At 44.9% G+C, this 20,800-nt stretch overlaps 1 protein-coding gene across 5 annotated transcripts in view; it reads left to right on the top strand.

The window, feature by feature from the left end:
* ptprna (protein tyrosine phosphatase receptor type Na) overlaps window positions 1-20,800 on the top strand; it is a 229,234-nt gene that overhangs the window by 95,754 nt on the left and 112,680 nt on the right. For all 5 annotated transcript variants that reach the window (XM_073046219.1, XM_073046221.1, XM_073046223.1 and 2 more), the window contains one exon: window positions 1,028-1,092. In XM_073046219.1, coding sequence (XP_072902320.1) covers window positions 1,028-1,092 — 65 coding nt within the window. The remainder of the gene's footprint in view (window positions 1-1,027; window positions 1,093-20,800) is intronic.

The following is a 20,800-nucleotide window of genomic DNA, read 5'->3' as shown; positions in this document are numbered from 1 at the left end:
ATAACCATGTGGCCCATTAACCTACGAACCCACACATCTTTAGAATGTGGGAGGAAATCGGAGCACCCAGCGGAAACTCCTGCGGTCACGTGGAGAATGTACAAACTCCTTACAGTGTTGGGAATTGGCACTGTAATAGTGTTATGCTAACTGCTATACTACCATGCCACTCAAAATACAACTCTTGGTCTAAGAATCCAATGACACCCCCTCTCCCCATCCTCTTCACACCACAAGCCCCTGTAATCCACACGCTCTGATCGTGCCTATCGGAATTCGTCGGGGGGGGAGTGTTGTGAACAGCTGGAGGTCCCGAAGGGGATCCTTCACATTCAGGCTTCAGAACAGAGAAGATTCTCAGCCCGAAACATTGACTGTTTATTCACTTCCATAGACGCTGCCGGACCTGCTGAGTTCCTCCGGAATTCTGTATGTGTTGCTCTGGACTTCCAGCATCTGCAGATTCCTTTGTGTTTACACTCTCTGCAACATGTTTCATCCACACACTTACTGAATTGTTAGGCAGAAAAAGTAAAGTGCTGGTAAATGATAAAGTAAAAGATTATAACAAGGTAGATTGTATAGCCAAGGATCCATCTTATCTTCCATTTCAGAGTTTGATAGCAGTGGGGTCCAAGCTGTCCTTGAGCCTGGTGGTATCTGCTTTCAGGCTTTTGTACCTTCTGACCAATGGGAGGGGGAGAAGAGAGAATATCTGGAGACTTCAATCATGGTGACTGCTTTACTGAGGCAGCGAGAAGTGTAGACAGAGTCTACAGAGGGTATAACAGTATTGAGAGGTGGAGCAGGATCAGGGATGGGGGGGAGGGTGAAATGCCCAATTCCTGCTTCTATTTATTATGTTCTTCTATGAAAGGGGACAGTAGCAGGGTTCAGCCGGTGATCCTGGTGTGAGGGTTTGTGGCACCGTGTGGTTGCCCACAGTGCCACATGTGCACGCAATTACCAGTTCCCATGTGTGTGTGTCCCCTGCGGTTCACACCTCTTCTCCTGTCTTCTCCTGCAGTTGCAGACAAAACCATCTTGGAAGCGGAGACTGGTCTGAAGATCATCCAGACGGGTGTTGGTGAGGTAGGTGGGTCCATCCTTAAGGGCTCAGCGATGGAAGGTTGGGCAGAGCTGGCACCTTCAGGGACCACAGGTCATTTGGACGACTTGGCTGCAATAGCTGGAATTAATGTTGGTTTATTACTGTAACAGATACAGAGGTACTTCTGGATTCTGATGTTCTTGTGGAACTCAGGAAAGAGGCACAATTCACAATTGTTTTATTAAATGCTAATAGAACAAAAAAAATTGAAAACAGACTATGCCAGGAGCAGAGGCTAGTAGCAGAGGGCAGAGAAGAAGCAAAGAAGACGGCTGAGCCAGGTGGTCAGCTCTTTTAATACCCCATTGATAAACAGCCCATTCAAATTCGTCAATGTCAGTCAGCCAATCAGCTGATCCCTATTCAAATAATACAATGCAAAGAGAAGCTTCTAGAATCATACAAAAGGAACCACTAGGGGCCGCACTGAACAATTGCATATACATACTGTGGCCACTAGGAAATATACTAAAAAGTTATATTGATACAAGTAGTCATGCAAAATATTAGCATGTAATTAATTGTAAAGCTGCAAAGAAAATAATTAAGGAGTCTAAACCAACAATACATTGAAAAGTTTGACTTACATACTGTTCATTCGGATTAGATCAAATCGTTATTAATTTATTTAGCAATAAAATATGGAGTAGGCCCTTCTGGCCCTTCGAGCTGTGCCTCCCCACAACCCCCTAACAACCCCAATTTAACTCCAACCTAATCACAGGACAATTATCCTACCTGGTACATCTTTGGAGTGTGAGAGGAAACCAGAGTGCCGGGGAAAATCCATGCATTCCACGGGAAGGACGTACGGACTCCTTACGGATGATGCTGGAATTAAACTCTGACCTCCAATTGTAATAGGGTTGCGCTAACTGCTATACTATCACAAACACTGATTACACCGTGCCTCGAGGTAGAACAAGTTCAAACGAGTGTAGTGGTTAGCGTAATGCTTTACCTGTCAGCAACCCTGGTTCAATTCACTGCTGTCTGCAAGGAGTTTGTATGTTTTCCCCGTGCCCATGTAGGTTTCCTCCAGGTGCTCTGATTCCCTCTCACATTCTAAAAGACGTACAGATTAGTAAATTGTGGGCATGCTACGTTACCTGGCATGGCAGCACCTGCAGGCTGCGTTGGTCACTGACGTAAATGACACATTTCACCATGTGTTTCCATGCACCGGTGACAAATAAAGCTAATCTTTAAGTGTTACAGAGAAAGTGCAGTTCAGGTGTCAGTAAGGTGCAAGGTCATACCGAGGTTGATTATGGAACCAAGAGTCCATCTTATTGTATCATTCAATAAGGAGAACTATAGCTCTCCTTGAGCCTGCTGGTACGTGCTTTCAGGCTTTTGTATCTTCTGTCTGATGAGAGAGGGGAGAAGAGGGAATTTTTAGGATAGGTGAGGTCTTTGATTCTGCTGGCTGTGTACCTGAAGCAGCGAGAAGTGCAGAGTCCATGGAGGGGAGGTTAGTTCCTGTGATGGGCAGAGCTGTGTCCACAACTCTCTGCAGTTTCTTGCAGTCACGTGCAGAGTGGTTGCCCATACCAAGCTGTGATGCATCTGCATAGGATGCTGTTTATGGTGCATTGGTTAGAATTGGTGAAGGTTGAAGAAGCCATGCTGTATTTCTTCAGCCCCCTGTGGACATAGAGGTGCTGGTGAGCTTTCATGGCCCTGGTGTCCAACCAGTGCATCCATATAACCATACAACAATTACAGCACAGAAACAGGCCATCTCGGCCCTTCTAGTCTATGCCGACACTTACACTCACCTAGTCCCACTGGCCCGTACTCAGCCCATAACCCTCCATTCCTATCCTGTCCATATATCCAACTGAAACCTCTGCAAAACTCAGCTGCCTATCAGTCTTTTGTGTTCTGGGAGTTGTTAGCAAGGCCAGTCCTAACTGAAGATCTATCCTGGTCCCAACATATTGATGCAATCATGAAGAAGGCACACCAGCGGCTATACTTCATTAGGAGTCTGAGGAGATTTGGTATGTCACCAAAGCCTCCAGCAAATTTCTATGGATGTGCCTTGAAGAGTATTCTGACTGGTTGCATTCACCATCTGGTATGGAGGGACCCCTGCACAGGAACACAAAAAACTGCAGAGGGTTGCAGCTCCACCACGGGCACGGGCTTCCTCAGCATCACAGCCTCAAAAAGGCGGCATCCATCCTGAAAAATCCTCATCACCCAGGACATGCCCTCTTCTCATTGCTACCATCGGACAGGAGGTACAAGAGCCTGAAGACGCGCACTCGGTATTTTAGGAGCAGCAGCTTCTTCTCTGCCGTCAGATTTCTGAGCAGACAGTGGCCCAAAGCCATGAACACTACCTCTCTATTTGTGGTCTCTTTTTGCACTCTACTGTGCTGCCACAAAACAACAAATTTCACAACATACGTACGTCAGTGATAATAAACCTGATTCTGATTCTAATTGCCTTGAGATGGTGATGGTGAGCAGTTCCTGAACTGCTGCAGTGCTCTTAGTGAAGGAGCTCCCATAGTGCCATGGGGGGGCGGAGATCCAGGATTTAGATCCAGTCATGATGAGCGAACCGTAAAATGTTTCCACATTCTCAGTTTATTTATTTATTTTTAAAATCATTTACACAATTTCTCTTCTCTTGTACATCGGTAGTTTCTCATTCTTTGTTTATGTGTAGGTATTCATTAATTCTATTGTTAGTAAGTTTGCAGATGACACAAAGGTTAGTGGATAGAGTGGAGGGTTGTTGGTAGGGTGCAATGGGACATTGATTGGATGCACAGCTTCCAAGTTGCAGATGAAGTTTAACTCAGAAGAGTGTGAAGTGATTCATTTTGGAAGGTTGAATTTGAAGGCAGAGTACAAGTTAATGTCAGGTTACTTAGTGCGGAGGAACAGAGGGATCTTGGGGTCATGCCCATGGATGATAAGATTGTTCTGAAGGTGCATGAGGTGTGTTGACATTCACTAGATGTGTGATTGAGTTCAAGAGCCATGAGGTAATGGTTTGACCACACTTAGAATATTGTGGTCGCCGCGCTATAAGAAGGATGTGGAAGCTTTAGAGAGGGTTCAGAGGAGATGTACCAGGATGCTGTCTGGACTAGAAGACATGTCTTATGAGTACACGTTGAGTGAGCTAGGGCTTTTCTGTTTGGAGTGAAGGAGGATGAGAGGTGACCTGACAGAGGTGTACAAGATGATAAGATGACAGAGTAAACAGCTAACACAAAGGGGGATAATCTTAAGGTATTGGAGGAAAGTATAAGGGCATATCAGAGTTAAGTTGTTTACACACAGAGTGGTGGGTGTGTGGAACGCCCTGCCAGGGGTGGTAGTAGAGGCAGGTACACAAGGGGCATTTAAGAGTCTCTTAGAAGGGCACATGGATGAGGGTTATATACAAGGGAAAGGTTAGCTTGATCTTAGAGGAGGAAACAACATATGCCAGTGATATGCCAGGAGGAGGAGTATAGGAATCTGATACAGGACTTTGTGATATGGTGCAACTCAAACTACCTGCGTCTCAATATCACCAAGACCAAGGAGATGGTGGTGGACTTTAGGAGATCTAGGCCTCATATGGAGCCAGTGATCATTAATGGAGAATGTGTGGAGCAGGTTAAGACCTACAAGTATCTGGGAGTACAGTTAGACGAGAAGCTAGACTGGACTGCCAACACAGATGCCTTATGCAGGAAGGCACAGAGTCGACTGTACTTCCTAAGAAGGTTGGCGTCATTCAATGTCTGTAGTGAGATGCTGAAGATGTTCTATAGGTCAGTTGTGGAGAGCGCCCTCTTCTTTGTGGTGGCGTGTTGGGGAGGAAGCATTAAGAAGAGGGACGCCTCACGTCTTAATAAGCTGGTAAGGAAGGCGGGCTCTGTCGTGGGCAAAGTACTGGAGAGTTTAACATCGGTAGCTGAGCGAAGGGCGCTGAGTAGGCTACGGTCAATTATGGATAACTCTGAACATCCTCTACATAGCACCATCCAGAGACAGAGAAGCAGTTTCAGCGACAGGTTACTATCGATGCAATGCTCCTCAGACAGGATGAAGAGGTCAATACTCCCCAATGCCATTAGGCTTTACAATTCTACCGCCAGGACTTAAGAACTTTTTAAAAGCTATTATTAATGCTTTTTGAGATAGTGATTTAGATGCATATCATATTTTTTTTTACTGAGTTAAGTATTGTATGTAATTAGTTTTGTTACAACAAGTGTATGGGACATTGGAAAAAAGTTGAATTTCCCCATGGGGATGAATAAAGTATCTATCTATCTATCTATTAAACCTGATTCTGATTCTGAGGTTAAAAGATTGGCACAACATTGTGGTGCTGTTTTGTTATATATTCTATTTCTTTATTTTCCTGTAAAAGCCTGCAAGTTAAATTTTATTGTCATCTGACTACATATATACAAATGAAACAACCCGTTCCTCCAGATCACAATGCACCCACAATAGATATATCACACATGGCACATTAAAAAAAAATTAGCACAAGTAAGTTAATAAAATATAATTCAAAGTGCATAGCAGAAGTTGAACAGTAAACAGAAAACAATACAATAAAACAGCTTGCTGTCCTAGTGATGAGACCTTAAGGTCATTTATTTTGACTTATGTATATGTACTTTGATAATAAATTCTTACTTTGAAATGAGGAATGCCGTAACTGCAGACGGTGGTGTTCTCCTGCACCTCATCCTTCTTGGCGGAAGGTGTGTGAGAGTAGCCTGTGGTGCACTTGTAGATGGCGCACACTGCAGCCACTGTGTACCATTGCTGGAGGGAGTTAGTATGTAGAGTTGTAGGTGAGGTGCCAGTCAAGCCAGCTCTTGATTGTCTAAGCACCCCACTGTGCAACAGGGTGTTGGACTCTCAAGGTCCCAGAACACATCCTCAACTGCCAACAAAGGTCACTGACACCTCTACTTTCTGAAGCACACTAATTCTTATCACCTTCCACAGATGCGCAGTAGAGAGCATCCTAACATGCTGCGTTCCTGCGTGGTACGGAAACTGCACTGTGACAAACAGGAAGCCTCTACAACGGATGGTTAAACCCCCCCCCCCCCCATGCATCACTGGCACCAATGCCAGGAGATATATACAGAAAAGTGCCAGAATATCAGGAAGGCTCACACCCATACGGCTCGTGGACTGTGTGTTCCTCTCCTATCAGGGAAAAGGCTATGCAGCATCCACATCAGGACCACCAGACTCAAACACAGCTACTTCCCCCAAGCTGAACAACATCTCCACCCATTAACCCATCCCACTGTTACTACATGCACATCACCTAGTGTCTCTTTATGTACACGCAATCAGTCAACACTCAGGCTACGTCCACATTACACCGGGTAAATCCGTAACTGAAACTTTTTCTCTTCGTTTTTACCCTTCGTACACACTAAAACGGCGTTTTCGTCCCCCGAAACCGGAGCTTTTCAGAAACGCTCTCCAAAGTGTGTATTTTTGAAAATGCCGGATTGGCCGGATCAGTGTGGACGGGGTAACCGGGGAAATCTGAAAACGCTGTCAGACGGCAGCGCGCTACTTCATTGTTTTCTTGAACACAACCTAACAATTTCAGAACAGACGGCAACGAAACTGACACCAGAAGAGTTAGAAATGTACTCACCAAATACTTCGACCCATAACTTACTGAATAAATAAGTATACTCACTTTGCCCTGTTTTCTGTCCTTGCTCGTATGAAGGTGGTTTACCTATTTATGCAAGTACTTCTCTGACAATAGATGTGTAACAGTCTAATGTAACATTGTATGGAAATACAAGATAACACTGATGCAGACATGTTTTATACATTTAACAAGGTGCTTTATTAATGCAACAGAGTTAGTCAGTTTTTCAATGTTTGTCGTCAGCCGGATCAATCTGTCCGTGAACTCCCTGTCGGTTGCCTCTGTACGCTCCAGTATTTGTTTTTTTTTTAACTTTTAATTTCTCCTGCGCGAAAGCCAACAGCTGTCTGTCGTTTTACGTTTTCCTAGTCTGTAACTACACAAACGCTCAACGTGAGATTCAATACCAAACACGTCGCTTGTTTTCAGTAGATGTGTCCTGCACATGCGCAGGAGGAGGAGATTCGCCAAAATCTCCATTTCAGTGTGGATAGAAATATTTTTTAAAATGCATAGTGTGGGTCCCTATTGTCTTTACGCGAAACCAGCATCTTCAAAATTATCTGGTCTAGTGTGGACGTAGCCTCAGTGGCAACTTTATTGAGTGCACCTAACAACCATCTTGTTAATGCACATATTTAATCATCTAATCATGTGGCAGCAACTCAGTGCATAAAAGCATGCAGACATAGTCATGTGATTCATCTGTTGTTCAGACCGAACATCAGAATGGGGAAGAAAGGGGATCTACATGACTTTAATTGTGGAGTGATTGTTGGTGCCAGACAGGGTGTTTACATCCACAGTGATGAGTGGTGTTTTGAGTGGTTGATGATGAAATATATCAACTCCTGCCTGAAAAGTGACTTGGATCTGCTACAATTTGCCTACTGGCACAACAGGTCCACAGCAGATGCCATTTCTCTGGCACTTCACTCAACCCTTAAACATCTGGACAGCAAGGATGCATACATCAGGATTCTCTTTATCAGCCACAGCTCAGCATTCAATACCATCATTCCCTCAGAATTAATCAATAAGCTTCAAGACTTTGGCCTCATCACCTCTTTGTGATCCTGGATTTCCTCACTTACAGACTCCAGTCAGTTCGGATTGGCAACAACATTGCCTCCACAATCTCTATCAGCACAGATTCACCACAAGGCTGTGTACTTAGCTCCCTACTCTACTCGCTTTACACTTAAAGCTAAGCACAGCTCCAATGCCACATTCAAGTTTGCTGATGACACCACTGTCATAGGCCAAATCAAAGCTGGTGATGGATCAGCATATAGGAAAGAGATTGAAAATCTGGCTGAGTAGTGTCACAACAACAACCTCTCACTCAATGTCAGCAACACCAAGGAGCTGATTATAGACTGCAAGAGAAGGAAACCAGAGGTCCATGAGCCAGTCCTCATTGGAGGATCAGAGGTGGAGAGGGTCAACTACTTTAAATTCCCAGGTGTTATTATTTCGGAGGACCTGTCCTGGGCCCAGCACGTAAGTGCAGTTATGAAGAAAGCAGAGCAGAACCTGTGCTTCCTTAAGATATTGCAGAAATTTAGCACGTCATCTAAAACTTTGACAAACTTCTATAGGTGTGAAGTGGAGAGTATATTGACTGGCTGCATCACAGCCTGGTATGGAAACACCAATACTCTTGAATGGAAAATCCTACAAAAATCCAACACGGGTAAAACCCTCCCCACCATTGAGCATATCTACACAAAATGCTGTTACAAGAAATCAGCATCCATTATCAGGGACCCCCACACCCAGGTCATGCTCTCTTCTCACTGATAACATCAGGAAGAAGGTACAAGAGTCCCGGAACTCTCACCACCAGGTTCGGGAACATTACTACCCCTCAACTATCAGGCTCTTGAACTAGTATGGATAACTTCACTCATCCCAACTCTGAACTGATTCCACAAGCTATGGACTCATCTTCAAGGACTCTACAACTAAAATTCTCAGTATTATTTATTTACCTGCCCTATCATTGAACTGATCCCACAACCAATGGAATGACTTTCAGGGACTCTTCAGTTCATGTTGTTGATATTCATTGCTTCTCTCTCTCTCTCTCTCTCTCTCTCTCTCTCTCTCTCTCTCTCTCTCTCTCTCTCTCTCTCTCTCTCTCCCTCTCTCTCTCTCTCTCTCTCTCTCTCTCCCTCTCCCTCTCCCTCTCCCTCTCCCTCTCCCTCTCCCTCTCCCCCTCCCTCTCCCCCTCCCCCTCCCCCTCCCCCTCCCCCTCCCCCTCCCCCTCCCCCTCCCCCTCCCCCTCCCCCTCCCCCTCTCCCTCTCCCTCTCCCTCTCCCTCTCCCTCTCCCTCTCCCTCTCCCTCTCCCTCTCCCTCTCCCTCTCCCTCTCCCTCTCCCCCTCTCCCCCTCTTCCCCCCTCCCTCCCTCCCTCTTTCTTTCTTTCTTTCTTCCTTCCTTCGCTGTCTTCTGTACTCTGGCTGAACACTCTAGGTGGGCAGTCTGTCATTGATTCTATTATAGTTATTGTTCTATAGATTTATTGAGTATGCCCATAAGAATATGTCTCAGAGTTGTATATGGTGACATATATGTGCTTTGATAATAACATTTACTTAGACCTTTCAGTATCTCAGAAACTGCAATCTCCTTGGATTTTCATGCACAATAGTCTCTAGAGTGCAAAAAAAAATAGTGAGCTGTTGTCGAAAATACCTCATTAATGAGATGGGTCAGAGGAGAATAGCCAGATTGCTTCAAGCTGGCAGGAAGGCAACAGTCACTCAGATAACCACGTGTTACAACAGTGGTGTGCAGTAGCGTGTCTCTGAACACAAACGCAGTGAACTTTGAAGTGGTTGGGCTGCAGCAGCAGAAGACCACGAGCACGCACTCAGTGGCTACTCTAATAGGTTCCTAATAAAGTGGCTACTGAGTGTATCTGCCCAAAGGTTCCACTCCTGTCCCATCCCTGCAAGGAAGGCTTAAATGCCGGGGCCTCTGCACACAAGGGGAGTGTCAGTTGGGTTTTTTTTAATGTAGGCATGACAGAGAGAAAATCCTTGCATTGATCAACAGGAACGTCCACTATCCGTCAGCAACATGTGGAGAGGCTGTCATGGCAACTCTCCTTTTCTGATGTTTGACGAGGCAAGAGAAAACAAATGGTGGTTAGGAGCTTCTAAGGCACAGACTGAGAATGTTACAGGCCCCTCACGCTCTCACAGTCTAATTCTCTCCTGTCGCTGCTTCCTCTGCCTCTCGTACTCTGCTGCACCCTCTCACTCCTTCTCTGTTCCCACTGATTCATTCATTCATTCTCTCTCTCTCCTCTCTCTTTCCATCACTGTCTCTGTCTCTGTCTGTGTGTATGGCCCTCTGTCCCTTCATCCCTTCGTCTCTCTCTCTCTCCCCCTTCTCTCTATCTCTCTCTATCTCTTTTTACTCTCTGTCTCTCTCTCTCTTCTGTCCCTGTCTCTGTTCCTCACTGTCTCACTCTCACTCTTTCTGTCTCTCACTTTATCTCTCTTTCCCCATTACCCTCTCTCTCTCTCTCCTCCTCTCCTCCCTCCCTCTCTCTCCTCTCTCTTCCCCTCCTCCCCTTCTCTTTCTCTCTCTGTCTTTGTCTGTCTGTCTCTGATTTGTTTTTATCTCTTCCCCCTTGCAGCCTGCACCTTTGCTACCTATCTCTGCTGCTCTCGCTGATAAATGAGATCTATTTCTTATTTAGCATATTCTTCTCTTTCTTGCATTCTCTCTCCCTTCTCCTCTCTCCCACCATCTCCCCGTTACGCTCCCTGTATCTGCATCTCCCCCCTCGCTTTCCCCTCCCTCTCCCTCCTCTTCATCCTTCTCTTTATTCTCTCACTTTTCCTTTACCCCTCTCTTCCATCTCTCCACTCCCTACTTTGCCTCCTGCTCCCTCTCCCTCCCAACTGCCCCACCTTCTCCCTTTTCTCTCCTTCTCACCTCTCCCTATCCTTCTCTCCCTCTTCCTTCCCCACTTTCCTGCTCTCCATTCTTCCCCTCCATCCTTCCTCTCCCTCTTTTCCCTTCCTCCTCCTCTTCCTCCTTCCTCTCCCTCCTTCCCCTTCCTCCTCCTTTTCCTCTCTCTCCTCCCCTCCTCCTCTTCCTCCCACCTGCTCCCCCCTCTCTTTTCTCTTTCTGATTTCCCCCTCCCCTCCACCCGCCCACTGTTATATTTGAACTCTATTTTCGAGAGACATTCCTGCTCAAAGACTGCCAGGGAGGTAAGCCAAGCGTTACCAAATATATTTCCTTCAGATCGCCTGCCAACACTTCTTGGTGTTTGTCACTTCGGTGTGTAATTATCTTTCATTGTCTACAAGTGTGAAAGCCTAGAGGTGGGGGTGGGCTGCTGGATGTGCGTCTGGAGAGTAGGGGGGGGGGGGAATGGAGACTCGAGTGTGCAGTCCCTCGATTGAAAACCCGCTGTCCAGAGAAAACAGGGAGAAACCTGAGGTAAGAAGTGAAATTGGATTTATTCCGGGCTTCCGAAGATCTTTGGAAATACAGTCCAAGTAGCGCGGAATTGGGTTAAATGAGCTGGCGTACAGATTTGTGGCAATTGCTGGATGTTGTCAAAGGGGTCATAAAATCTGCAATAGTTTCTGTGAACAACATTGTGACTGAGGAGGATTTAATGCTTTTGTTTAATGGTATTGGTATATGTTACAGGCATAAATTATGTTTATTACTGGACTTCAGGGAATGTATTTAATATATATGCATGTGTGTATTACAGTGCAGATATAGATAGTTCATACACAAGCAATAACTGTTATATATGTATGTTTGCATGTATAATGATTTTTAAAAAATTGCAATTGTTATCTGTAAAATTGAAGAATGCTTGTTCCGTGGGGGTCTGCAATCTCTAGGGCAGAATGCAAAGTGCCATTAGCAAGGCAATAGTTTTTGAATTCCTAAAAATCCCTGAATTTTCCTAACTCTTCCTTTCAATGTATAACTTGCCTACTCTCCCAGTCTCTTTCTGTTCCCTTTGCAAATCTCTCACTCTGGGACAATATTTCCAATTCTTTCAATGTTATAACTTGCCTACTCTCCCAGTCCTTTCGCAAATCTCTCACTCTGGGATAATATTTCCAATCGCTTCTCAGTGCAGAATCTGTTTTTCCCAGTCTCTCTCTAATATACAGTTCCAATATTCCCAGTTCCAGAGTTAATTCCAAAATCTTTACATTTTTTTCAATGATCATTCCCAATGTTTTTCAGTCCTTTCTTAATGACTTAATTATGTCCTTTCTTTATCCCTACCTTACACCTGGGACAATATTTCCAATCCTATTTCATTGGAGAATCTGTTTTTAATCATCACTGCCTATTGTGCAGTTCCAATATTCCCAATTCCAGAGTCACTTCCAATATATATTTTTCAATTTTTGACCCCATTGTTTCTCAGTCCCTTCTTAGTGTGGAGTTTTGAAATATTTATCTCTACCTAACATCTAGGACAATATTTCCAATCCTATTTCAATACAGAATCTGTTTTTAATCATCTCCCTCTCTCTCTTTCTCACTCTCTCACCCCCTCTCTCCTCCCCCTCCCCTCCGCTCTTCCTCTCTCTCTCTCCCCCTCCCCCTCTCTCTCACTCTCTCTCCCCTCTTTCTCCCTTCTCTCTCTCCCCCTTGCCCTTTCTCTCTCCCCCCTCTATTTCTCTCTCCCCTCTCTCTCTCCACTTTCTCCCCTCTCTCTCCTTTCTCTCTCCACTCTCCCCCTCTCTCCCCTTCTCCCCCCTCTCTCTCCCCACTCTCTCCCCTCTCTCTCCCTCTCTCCCTCTCTCTCCCTCTCCCTCCCCTCTCCCTCTCCCCCTCTCTCTCCCCTTCTCACTCCCTTCTCTCTCTCCCCCTCTCTCTCCCCCTTTCACTCCCTCTCTCTCCCCTCTCTCTCCCCTCTCAGTCCCTCTCTCTCACCCTCTCTCTCTCCCCTCTCTCTCTCCCTTCTCTCCCCTCTCTCTCTCCCCTCTCTCTGTCCCTTCTCTCTCTCCCCTCTCTCTCCCTCTCTCTCCCTCTCTCTTCTCTCTGTCTCTTGGTCTTTATCCAGTTCTAATATTTCCAATTTCAGAGCCATTTCCAGTATCTTGTTAATGTTTTTCAATTACCATTCCCAATGTTTCTCAGCCCCTCTCAGTTCTGGAGTATTTATCCATACCTAACAAATTTTAAATATTCCCCTTCCATGGTTACTGGTTTCTGAATGGTCTGTGAAGACTGGCTAGTGCTGCACAAAACAACAAATTTCATGACAAATGTCAGTGATAATAAATCTGATTCTTTTTATGCTTTTTATTCTTGTATTTCTGTTATTTTATGTCTTTGGGCTGTACTGCTGCTGCAAACAACAGATTTCACACTATTTTATCATTTTCTGTCAGTCACTTTACGTACAGAGTGTCCTGTCTAGTGTCACTTTATAGAAATACAATCAATCTATGTATATAAGCTATCTTATGTACTTATATTTAATGTGTTTCTCTTATTATTGTTTTCTTTTGTAGTTTTGGTGCTGCATTGCATCTGGACTAACAATTATTTTGTTCTCCTTGTGTACTGAAAAAGACATTAAACGATCTTGAATTCTTGTATCAATCAGTGATAATGAAGCTGACCCAGACATTGAATCTGCCCGCCCAGCTGCTTTTCGAAGGCTTGCTTCGGGACCTTATTTCCATTCGTACCACCATCTCCCCTGGAAAACTTTCCATTGTAGCCGCTGTTCTCGGGCCTTTGTCTGACGTTGACTTGCTAAAGGCATCATTATCGTCAGTGTGGTGAGATTGCCGTATGCTCCATAACTGCAGAACATCAGGCAAAACACACTCAGTGGCCACTTTATTAGGTACAGGAGTGCAACCCGGTGTAGCCTATCCACTTCAAGGTTCAACATGTTGTGTGTTCAGAGATGCTCTTCTGCAAACCACTGTTGTAATGTGTGGTTATTTGAGTTCTTTATATCATTTCCTGCCAGCTTGGTTTAATCTGGTAACTTACTAACTCAGTAACTCACTGGATTTTTTTCCCTGTTTTCACTTGATTCTCTGCATACGCTAGATAATCTGTCCATCCTTGTGCATTTAGAAGGATTGAAAATCCCAAGAGGTCATCAGTTTCTGAGATACTCAAACCACCCCATCTGGCACCAACAACCATTCTGCAGTCAAACTCACAGGTCACATCTCTTCCCTGTTCTGGAGTTTGGTCTGAACCACAACTGAACTTTTTGACCTTGTCAGCATGATTTTTATGCATTAAGTTGCAGCCATGTGATTGACTGAGTGAATATTTGCATTAATGAGCAGGTGTACAGGTGTACCTAATAAAGTGGCCACTGAGTCTATGTACAGGTTGAAACATGGCTTGGAACATTACATCATAGTAGAAGCTTCTCAGCTCTCACGTTGTGCCAACCTTCTCTAAGATCCGTCTAACCTTTCCCTTCCATTTTCTGTCATAAAATTACCTACCTAAGAGTCTCTTAAATGTTCCTAATGTATCTGCCTCTACCATCTCCCATGCACCCACCACTCCATGTGTAAAAAAAACTTAACTCTGGCATCCCCCCCAATACTTTTCTCCAATCAGATTAAAATTATGCCTCCCCATATCTGCAGCTTTTACAGACAATAAGGTGCAAAGGCCACAATGAGGCAGGTTGTGTGATCAAACACTTGTCGTTATAATATAAGAGGTCTTTTGAATAGTCTGGTAACAGCAGGATAAAGGCTGTCCTTCATCCTGCAAAGTGAATGCATGTGGCACAGCTAGCACAGAACTACTGCTTCAGAGCTCCCGAGTCACATGTTCGGATCCTGACCCCCAGAGTTGTCTGTGTGGAGTTTTCCATTTCTCCCAGGTGCTCTGATTCTTCCCACATTCCAAATCCACGTGGACTGATTGGCTACTGTAAATTGCCCCAAGTGTGTAGGAGAATTACTAATTGGTTTATCATTGCTGCAAGTACTAAGATCTAGTGAAAAACTTTAGTTTGACTTTTGTCATACATACAGATAATTTCAAAATACCAGTACAGAACATTGAGGTAGTAAAAAAGGAAAAAAATAATTATAGAATAAATGTTACATTTATGGAGAAAGTGCAGTCCAGCTAGACAATCATTGTGAGCCGTTTTGGCCCTAACAAAGGATGTGCTGGCATTGGAAAGAGTCTAGAGGAGGTCCACGAGAATGATGCCAGGAATGAAGGGGTTAACATTTGAATGCTCTGGGCCTGTACTCACTGCAGTTCAGAACAATGACAGGGGATTTCATTGAAACCTGATGAATAATGAAAGGCCTTGATAGAGAGAATGTGGAGAGGATTTTTCCTTTAGTGGAGGAGTCCAGGATCAGAGAGCACAGCTTTTAGAACAGAGATGAGGAGGAATTTCTTTAGCCAGAAGGGATAAATCTGTGGAATTCATTGCCACGGACTGCTGTGGAGGCCAAGTCGTTTGGTACATTTAAAGTGGAGGTTCTTGATTAGTAAGAGCGTGGAAGGTTATGGGATAAAAGCAGGAGAATGGGGTTGAGAGAGATGATAGCTCAGCAGAGCAGACATAATGGGCTGAATGGCCTAATCCTGCTCCTATGTCTTATCAGGTGCAAGAGCCATGATGTGGCAGGTTATGAGATGAAGAGTTTGTGTTTATCGCACAACTGAAGCTGTCCCTGAGCCTGCGTGGCACATGCTTTCAAGTTTTGTATCCTCTACATTATGGAAGCGTGGAGGAAAGAGGAATGTCTGGGTGGGTTGGCTGCTTTACTGAGGCAGTGAGAAGTGTAGGTAGCTCCATGGAGGGAATGTACTGAGCTGTGTACACAACAGTCTCAGATTCCTGTGGTCAAGGGCAGAGCAGTTGCTGTACCTGGTCGAAAAGTGATGCCTCTACAAGGTGGCCTCCATCATTAAGGACCCTGTCGTCGTTATTGTTGTTGCTGCTTGTGATTTTCTGCTGAACTTTGTGGACATGCTATGCTGGGGTTGGAATGTGCGGTGACACTTGCGGGCTGCCCCAGCACGTCCTCGGATGTGCTGGTTGTTAACACAAACCACACGTTTCATTATACATTTCAATTTACATGTGATAAAAAACTGAATCTGTGCTGCTGACTGAGAGCTCCAGAGACCTGGATTCGATCCTGGCCTCGGGGTTTGTCTCTGTGGAGTTTATATGCTCTCCCGGGTGATCCAGCCTCTTCCTGCATTCCAGTGCCCCCACAGATACTGCTCAGTTCTTCCAGCAGATTGTCTGAAGTTCCCACGTGTCAAGTTGCAGAGACCTAGAACAATACAGCACAGATACAGGCCCTTCAGCCCAACTAGTCCATGCTGACCATGGTGCCCAGCCAGCTAGTCCCAATTTCCTGCATTCGGCCCATATCTTTTCAAGCTCCACCCCTCTATGTATCTATCCAAATGCTTCTAAAATGATACTAGAGGGCATACATTTAAGGTGAGGGGGTAAGTTCAAGAGGCAATGTGCACAAAGAACAGTAGGTGCCTGGTATATGCTCTCTGAGATGGTGGAGGAAGCCAGTACAATAGGGGCAGTCAAGAGTGAGTTCATGTATGTGCAGGAAATGGAAGGATATAACTAGATATCGTGTAGGCAGAAGGGATTATTTAGTTGGACATTTGATTACTAATGTGAATACATTTATTATGTTAATGTAATGTAATCAGGGTGGCACGGTAGCACTGTGGTTAGAATAAAGCTTTACAGTGCCAGCAACCAGAAGGTCGGGGTTCAATTCCCGACACGGTTTGGAAGGAGGTTGTCCATCCTCCCTGTGATCATGTGGCTTTCCTCCATGTACTCTGGTTTCTGCCCACATTCTAAAGACGCGCAGGTTACAGTTAGTAAGTCGTGGGCATGAGGTGGACACTTGGCAGTTCGTGCAGGCTGTCTCCAGCACATCAGTGGACTGTGTTGATCATGAACGCATTTCACTCGATGTTTCAATGTTTTGGTGTACATGTGGCAAACAAAACTAAGCTTAATTTTTTTCTTAGTTCAGTACAACATTTGTGAGAATGGGCTTGCTGTTGTATCCGCCACTTCCTGTGGCAGCTCGATCCTTCTACGCAACACTGTCTGCATGTCACTTAATTTAAATCTTTACCCTCTTACCCTAACCTATACCCTCTAGTTTAGACTCCCTTACAATGGGAAAAATTATTACCATCTACCTTATCTCTGCCTTGCTTCATTCTAAACACTTTGACAATGATGCCCCTCATTCTCCAGCGATCCAAGGAATAAAGACCTTTCCCTAGAACTCAAGCCCTCTGGTCCTCACAACATCCTTGTCAATCTTTTCTACACTCTTTCCAGTGTAACCAAATCTTTCCATAGCAAGGTGACCAAAACTACATGGTACTCCAAGTACGGCCTCACCAGCAACCTACACAACTGCAAGATGGTGTCCCAACTCCTTTACTCAATGTCCTAACTGATGAAGACCAGTTTCCTGAACGCCTTTTTTTTAAATCATCCTTTCTGCATAGAAAACATAGAAAACCTACAGCACAATGCAGGCCCTTCAACCCCACAAAGCTGTGCCTAACATGTCCTTACCTTAGAAATTACCTAGGCTTACCCATAGCCCTCTATTTTTCTGAGCTCCATGTACCTGTCCAGGAGTCTCTTAAAATACCCTATCATATCCATCTCCACCACTGTCGCCGGCAGCCCATTCTACGCACTCACCACTCTCTGCGTAAAAAAACTTACCCCTGACATCTCCTTTGTACCTACTTCCAAGCACCTTAAAACTGTGCCTCTCGTGCTAGTCATTTCAGCCCTGGGAAAAAGCCTCTGACTACCCACACGATCAATGCCTCTCATCATCTTGTACACCTCAATCAGGTTACCTCTCATCCTCTGTCGCTCCAAGGATAAAAGGCCGAGTTCACTCAACCTATTCTCATAAGGCATGCTCCCCAATCCAGGCAGCATCCTTTTAAATCTCCTCTGCAGCCTTTCTATGGTTTCCACACCCTTCCTGTAGTGAGGCGACCTCACTACTGAGCACAGTACTCCAAGTGGGGTCTGACCAGGGTCTGCTGCAACATTATAAATCCCATGATTGATGAAGGCCAATGCACTGTATGGTTTCTTAACCACAGAGGAAATCATGCTTGACTAATCTTCTGGAATTTTTTGAGGATGTGACTATGAAAATGGACAGGGGAGAGCCAGTGGACATAGTGTACCTGGACTTTCAGAAAGCCTTTGATAAGGTCCCACATAGGAGATTAGTAGGCAAAATTAGAGCACATGGTATTGGGGGGTAGGGTACTGACATGGATAAAAGATTGGATGGCAGACAGGAAACAAAGAGTAGGGATTAACGGGTCCCTTTCAGAATGGCAGGCAGTGACTAGTGGGGTACCGCCAGGCTCTGTGCTGGGATCACAGCTATTTACAATATACACTAATGATTTAGATGAAGGGATTAAAAGTAACATTAGCAAATCTGCAAATTTGCAGATGACACAAAGCTGGATGGCAGTGTGAAATATGAGGAAGATGTTATGAGAATGCAGGGTGACTTGGACAGGTTGGGTGAGTGGGCAGATGCATGGCAGATGCAGTTTAATGTGGATAAATGTGAGGTTATCCACTTTGATGCAAGAACAGGAAGGCAGATTACTATCTGAATGCTGTCAAGTTAGGAAAAGGGGAAGTACAACGAGATCTGGGTGCCCTTGTTCATCAGTCACTGAAAGTAGGCATGCAGGTACAGCAGGCAGTGAAGAAAGCTAATGGCATGTTGGCCTTCATAACAAGGGGAGTTGAGTATAGGAACAAAGAGGTCCTTCTGCAGTTGTACAGGGCCCTGGTGAAACCATACCTGGAGTATTGTGTGCAGTTTTGGTCTCCAAATTTGAGGAAGGACACTCTTGGTATTGAGGGAGTGCAGCTTAGGTTCACGAGGTTAATTCCTGGGATGGCGGGGCTGTCGTATGTTGAAAGATTGGAGCGACTGGGCTTGTATACACTGGAATTTAGAAGGATGAGAGGGGATCTGATTGAAACATATAAGATTATTAAGGGATTGGATACGCTAGAGGCAGGAAACATGTTCTCGATGTTGGGAAAGTCCAGAACCAGAGGCCACAGTTTAAGAATAAGGGATAGGCCATTTAGAACGGAGTTGAGGAAAATCTTTTTCACCCAGAGAGTTGTTAATCTGTGGAATGCTCTGCCTCAGAAGGCAGTGGAGGCCAATTCTCTGGATGCTTTCAAGAAAGAGTTAGAAAAAGCTCTTAAAGATAGCGGAGTCAAAGGATATGAGGAGAAGGCAGGAACAGGGAACTGATTGTGGATGATCAGCCATGATCACAGTGAATGGCGGTGCTGGCTCAAAGGGCCAAACGGCCTACTCCTGCATCTATTGTCTAATGAGTCAACCTGCGCAGTAGCTTTGAGTGTTCTATGGACTTGGACCACAAGTTCCCTCTGATCCTCCACACTGCCAACAGTCTTACCATTAATACTATATTCTGCCATTATATTTGACCTACCAAAATGAACCATCTCACACTTATCTGGGTTGAACTCCATCTGCCACTTCTCAGCCCAGTTTTGCATCCTATCAATGTCCCGCTGTAATCTCTGACAGCCCTCCACACTATCCACAACACCCCAATCCTTTGTGTCATCAGCAAGTTTACTAACCCATCCCTCCACTTCCTCATCCAGGTCATCACAATGAGTAGAGGTCCCAGAACAGCTCCCTGAGGCACACCACTGGTCACCGACCCGCATGCAGAATATGACCTGTCTACAACCACTCTTTACCTTCTCTGGGCAAGCCAGTTCTGGATCCACAAAGCAATGTCCCCTTGGATCCCATGCTTCCTTACTTTCTCAATAAGCCTTGCATGGGGTACCTTATCAAATGCCTTGCTGAAATCCATATACACTACATCTACTGATCAACCCTTCATCAATGTCAACACGAGTGAATCTGCAGATGCTGGAAATAAATAAAAAAGCACAAAATGCTGGCAGAACTCAGCAGGCCAGACAGCATCTATGGGAGGAGGTAGTGACGACGTTTCGGGCCTCTCCTGATGAAGGGTTTCGGCCCGAAGCGTCGTCACTACCTCCTCCCATAGATGCTGTCTGGCCTGCTGAGTTCTGCCAGCATCTTGTGTTTTTTATTTTTTCTTCATCAATGTGTTTAGTCACATTCTCAAAAAATTCAGTCAGGCTCATAAGGCACGACCTGCCTTTGACAAAGCCATGCTGACTATTCCTAATCATCTTATGCCTTTCCAAATGTTCATAAATCCTGCCTGTCAGAATCTTCTTCATCAACTTACCAATCACTGATGTAAGACTCACTGGTCTATAATTTCCTAGGCTATCTCTACTCCCTTTCTTGAATAATGGAACAACATCCGCAACCGTCCAATCCTCTGGAACCTCTCCCGTCCCCACTGATGATGCAAAGATCATCGCCAGAGGCTCAGCAATCTCCTCCCTCACCTCCCATAGTAGCCTTTTCTACAAACTCCAAGATTCTTTTCCGTAGTGAATACTAAAACAAAGTACTCATTAAGTACCTCTGCTATCTCCTCTCGTTTCATACACACTTTTCCACTGTCACACTTGATTGGTCCTATTTTCTCATGTCTTATCCTCTTGCTCTTCAAATATTTGCAGAATGCCTTGGGGTTTTCCTTAATCCTGTCCGCCAAGCCCTTCTCATGGCCCTCCTGGCTCTCCTATCACACTTGATTGGTCCTATTTTCTCATGTCTTATCCTCTTGCTCTTCAAATATTTGCAGAATGCCTTGGGGTTTTCCTTAATCCTGTCCGCCAAGCCCTTCTCATGGCCCTCCTGGCTCTCCTAATTTCTTTCTTAAGCTCCTTCCTGCTAGCCTTATAATTTTCTAGATCGCTATCATTACGTAGTATTTTGAACCTTTCATAAGCTCTTCTTTTCTTCTTGACTAGATTTACAACAGCCTTTGTACACCAGGGTTCCTGTA

The sequence above is a fragment of the Hemitrygon akajei genome, chromosome 5 (assembly GCF_048418815.1).
Source record: "Hemitrygon akajei chromosome 5, sHemAka1.3, whole genome shotgun sequence".
NCBI lineage: Eukaryota > Metazoa > Chordata > Chondrichthyes > Myliobatiformes > Dasyatidae > Hemitrygon > Hemitrygon akajei.
The sequence above is the reverse complement of the archived record's forward strand: the minus strand, read 5'-3'. Positions and strand labels throughout refer to the sequence as shown.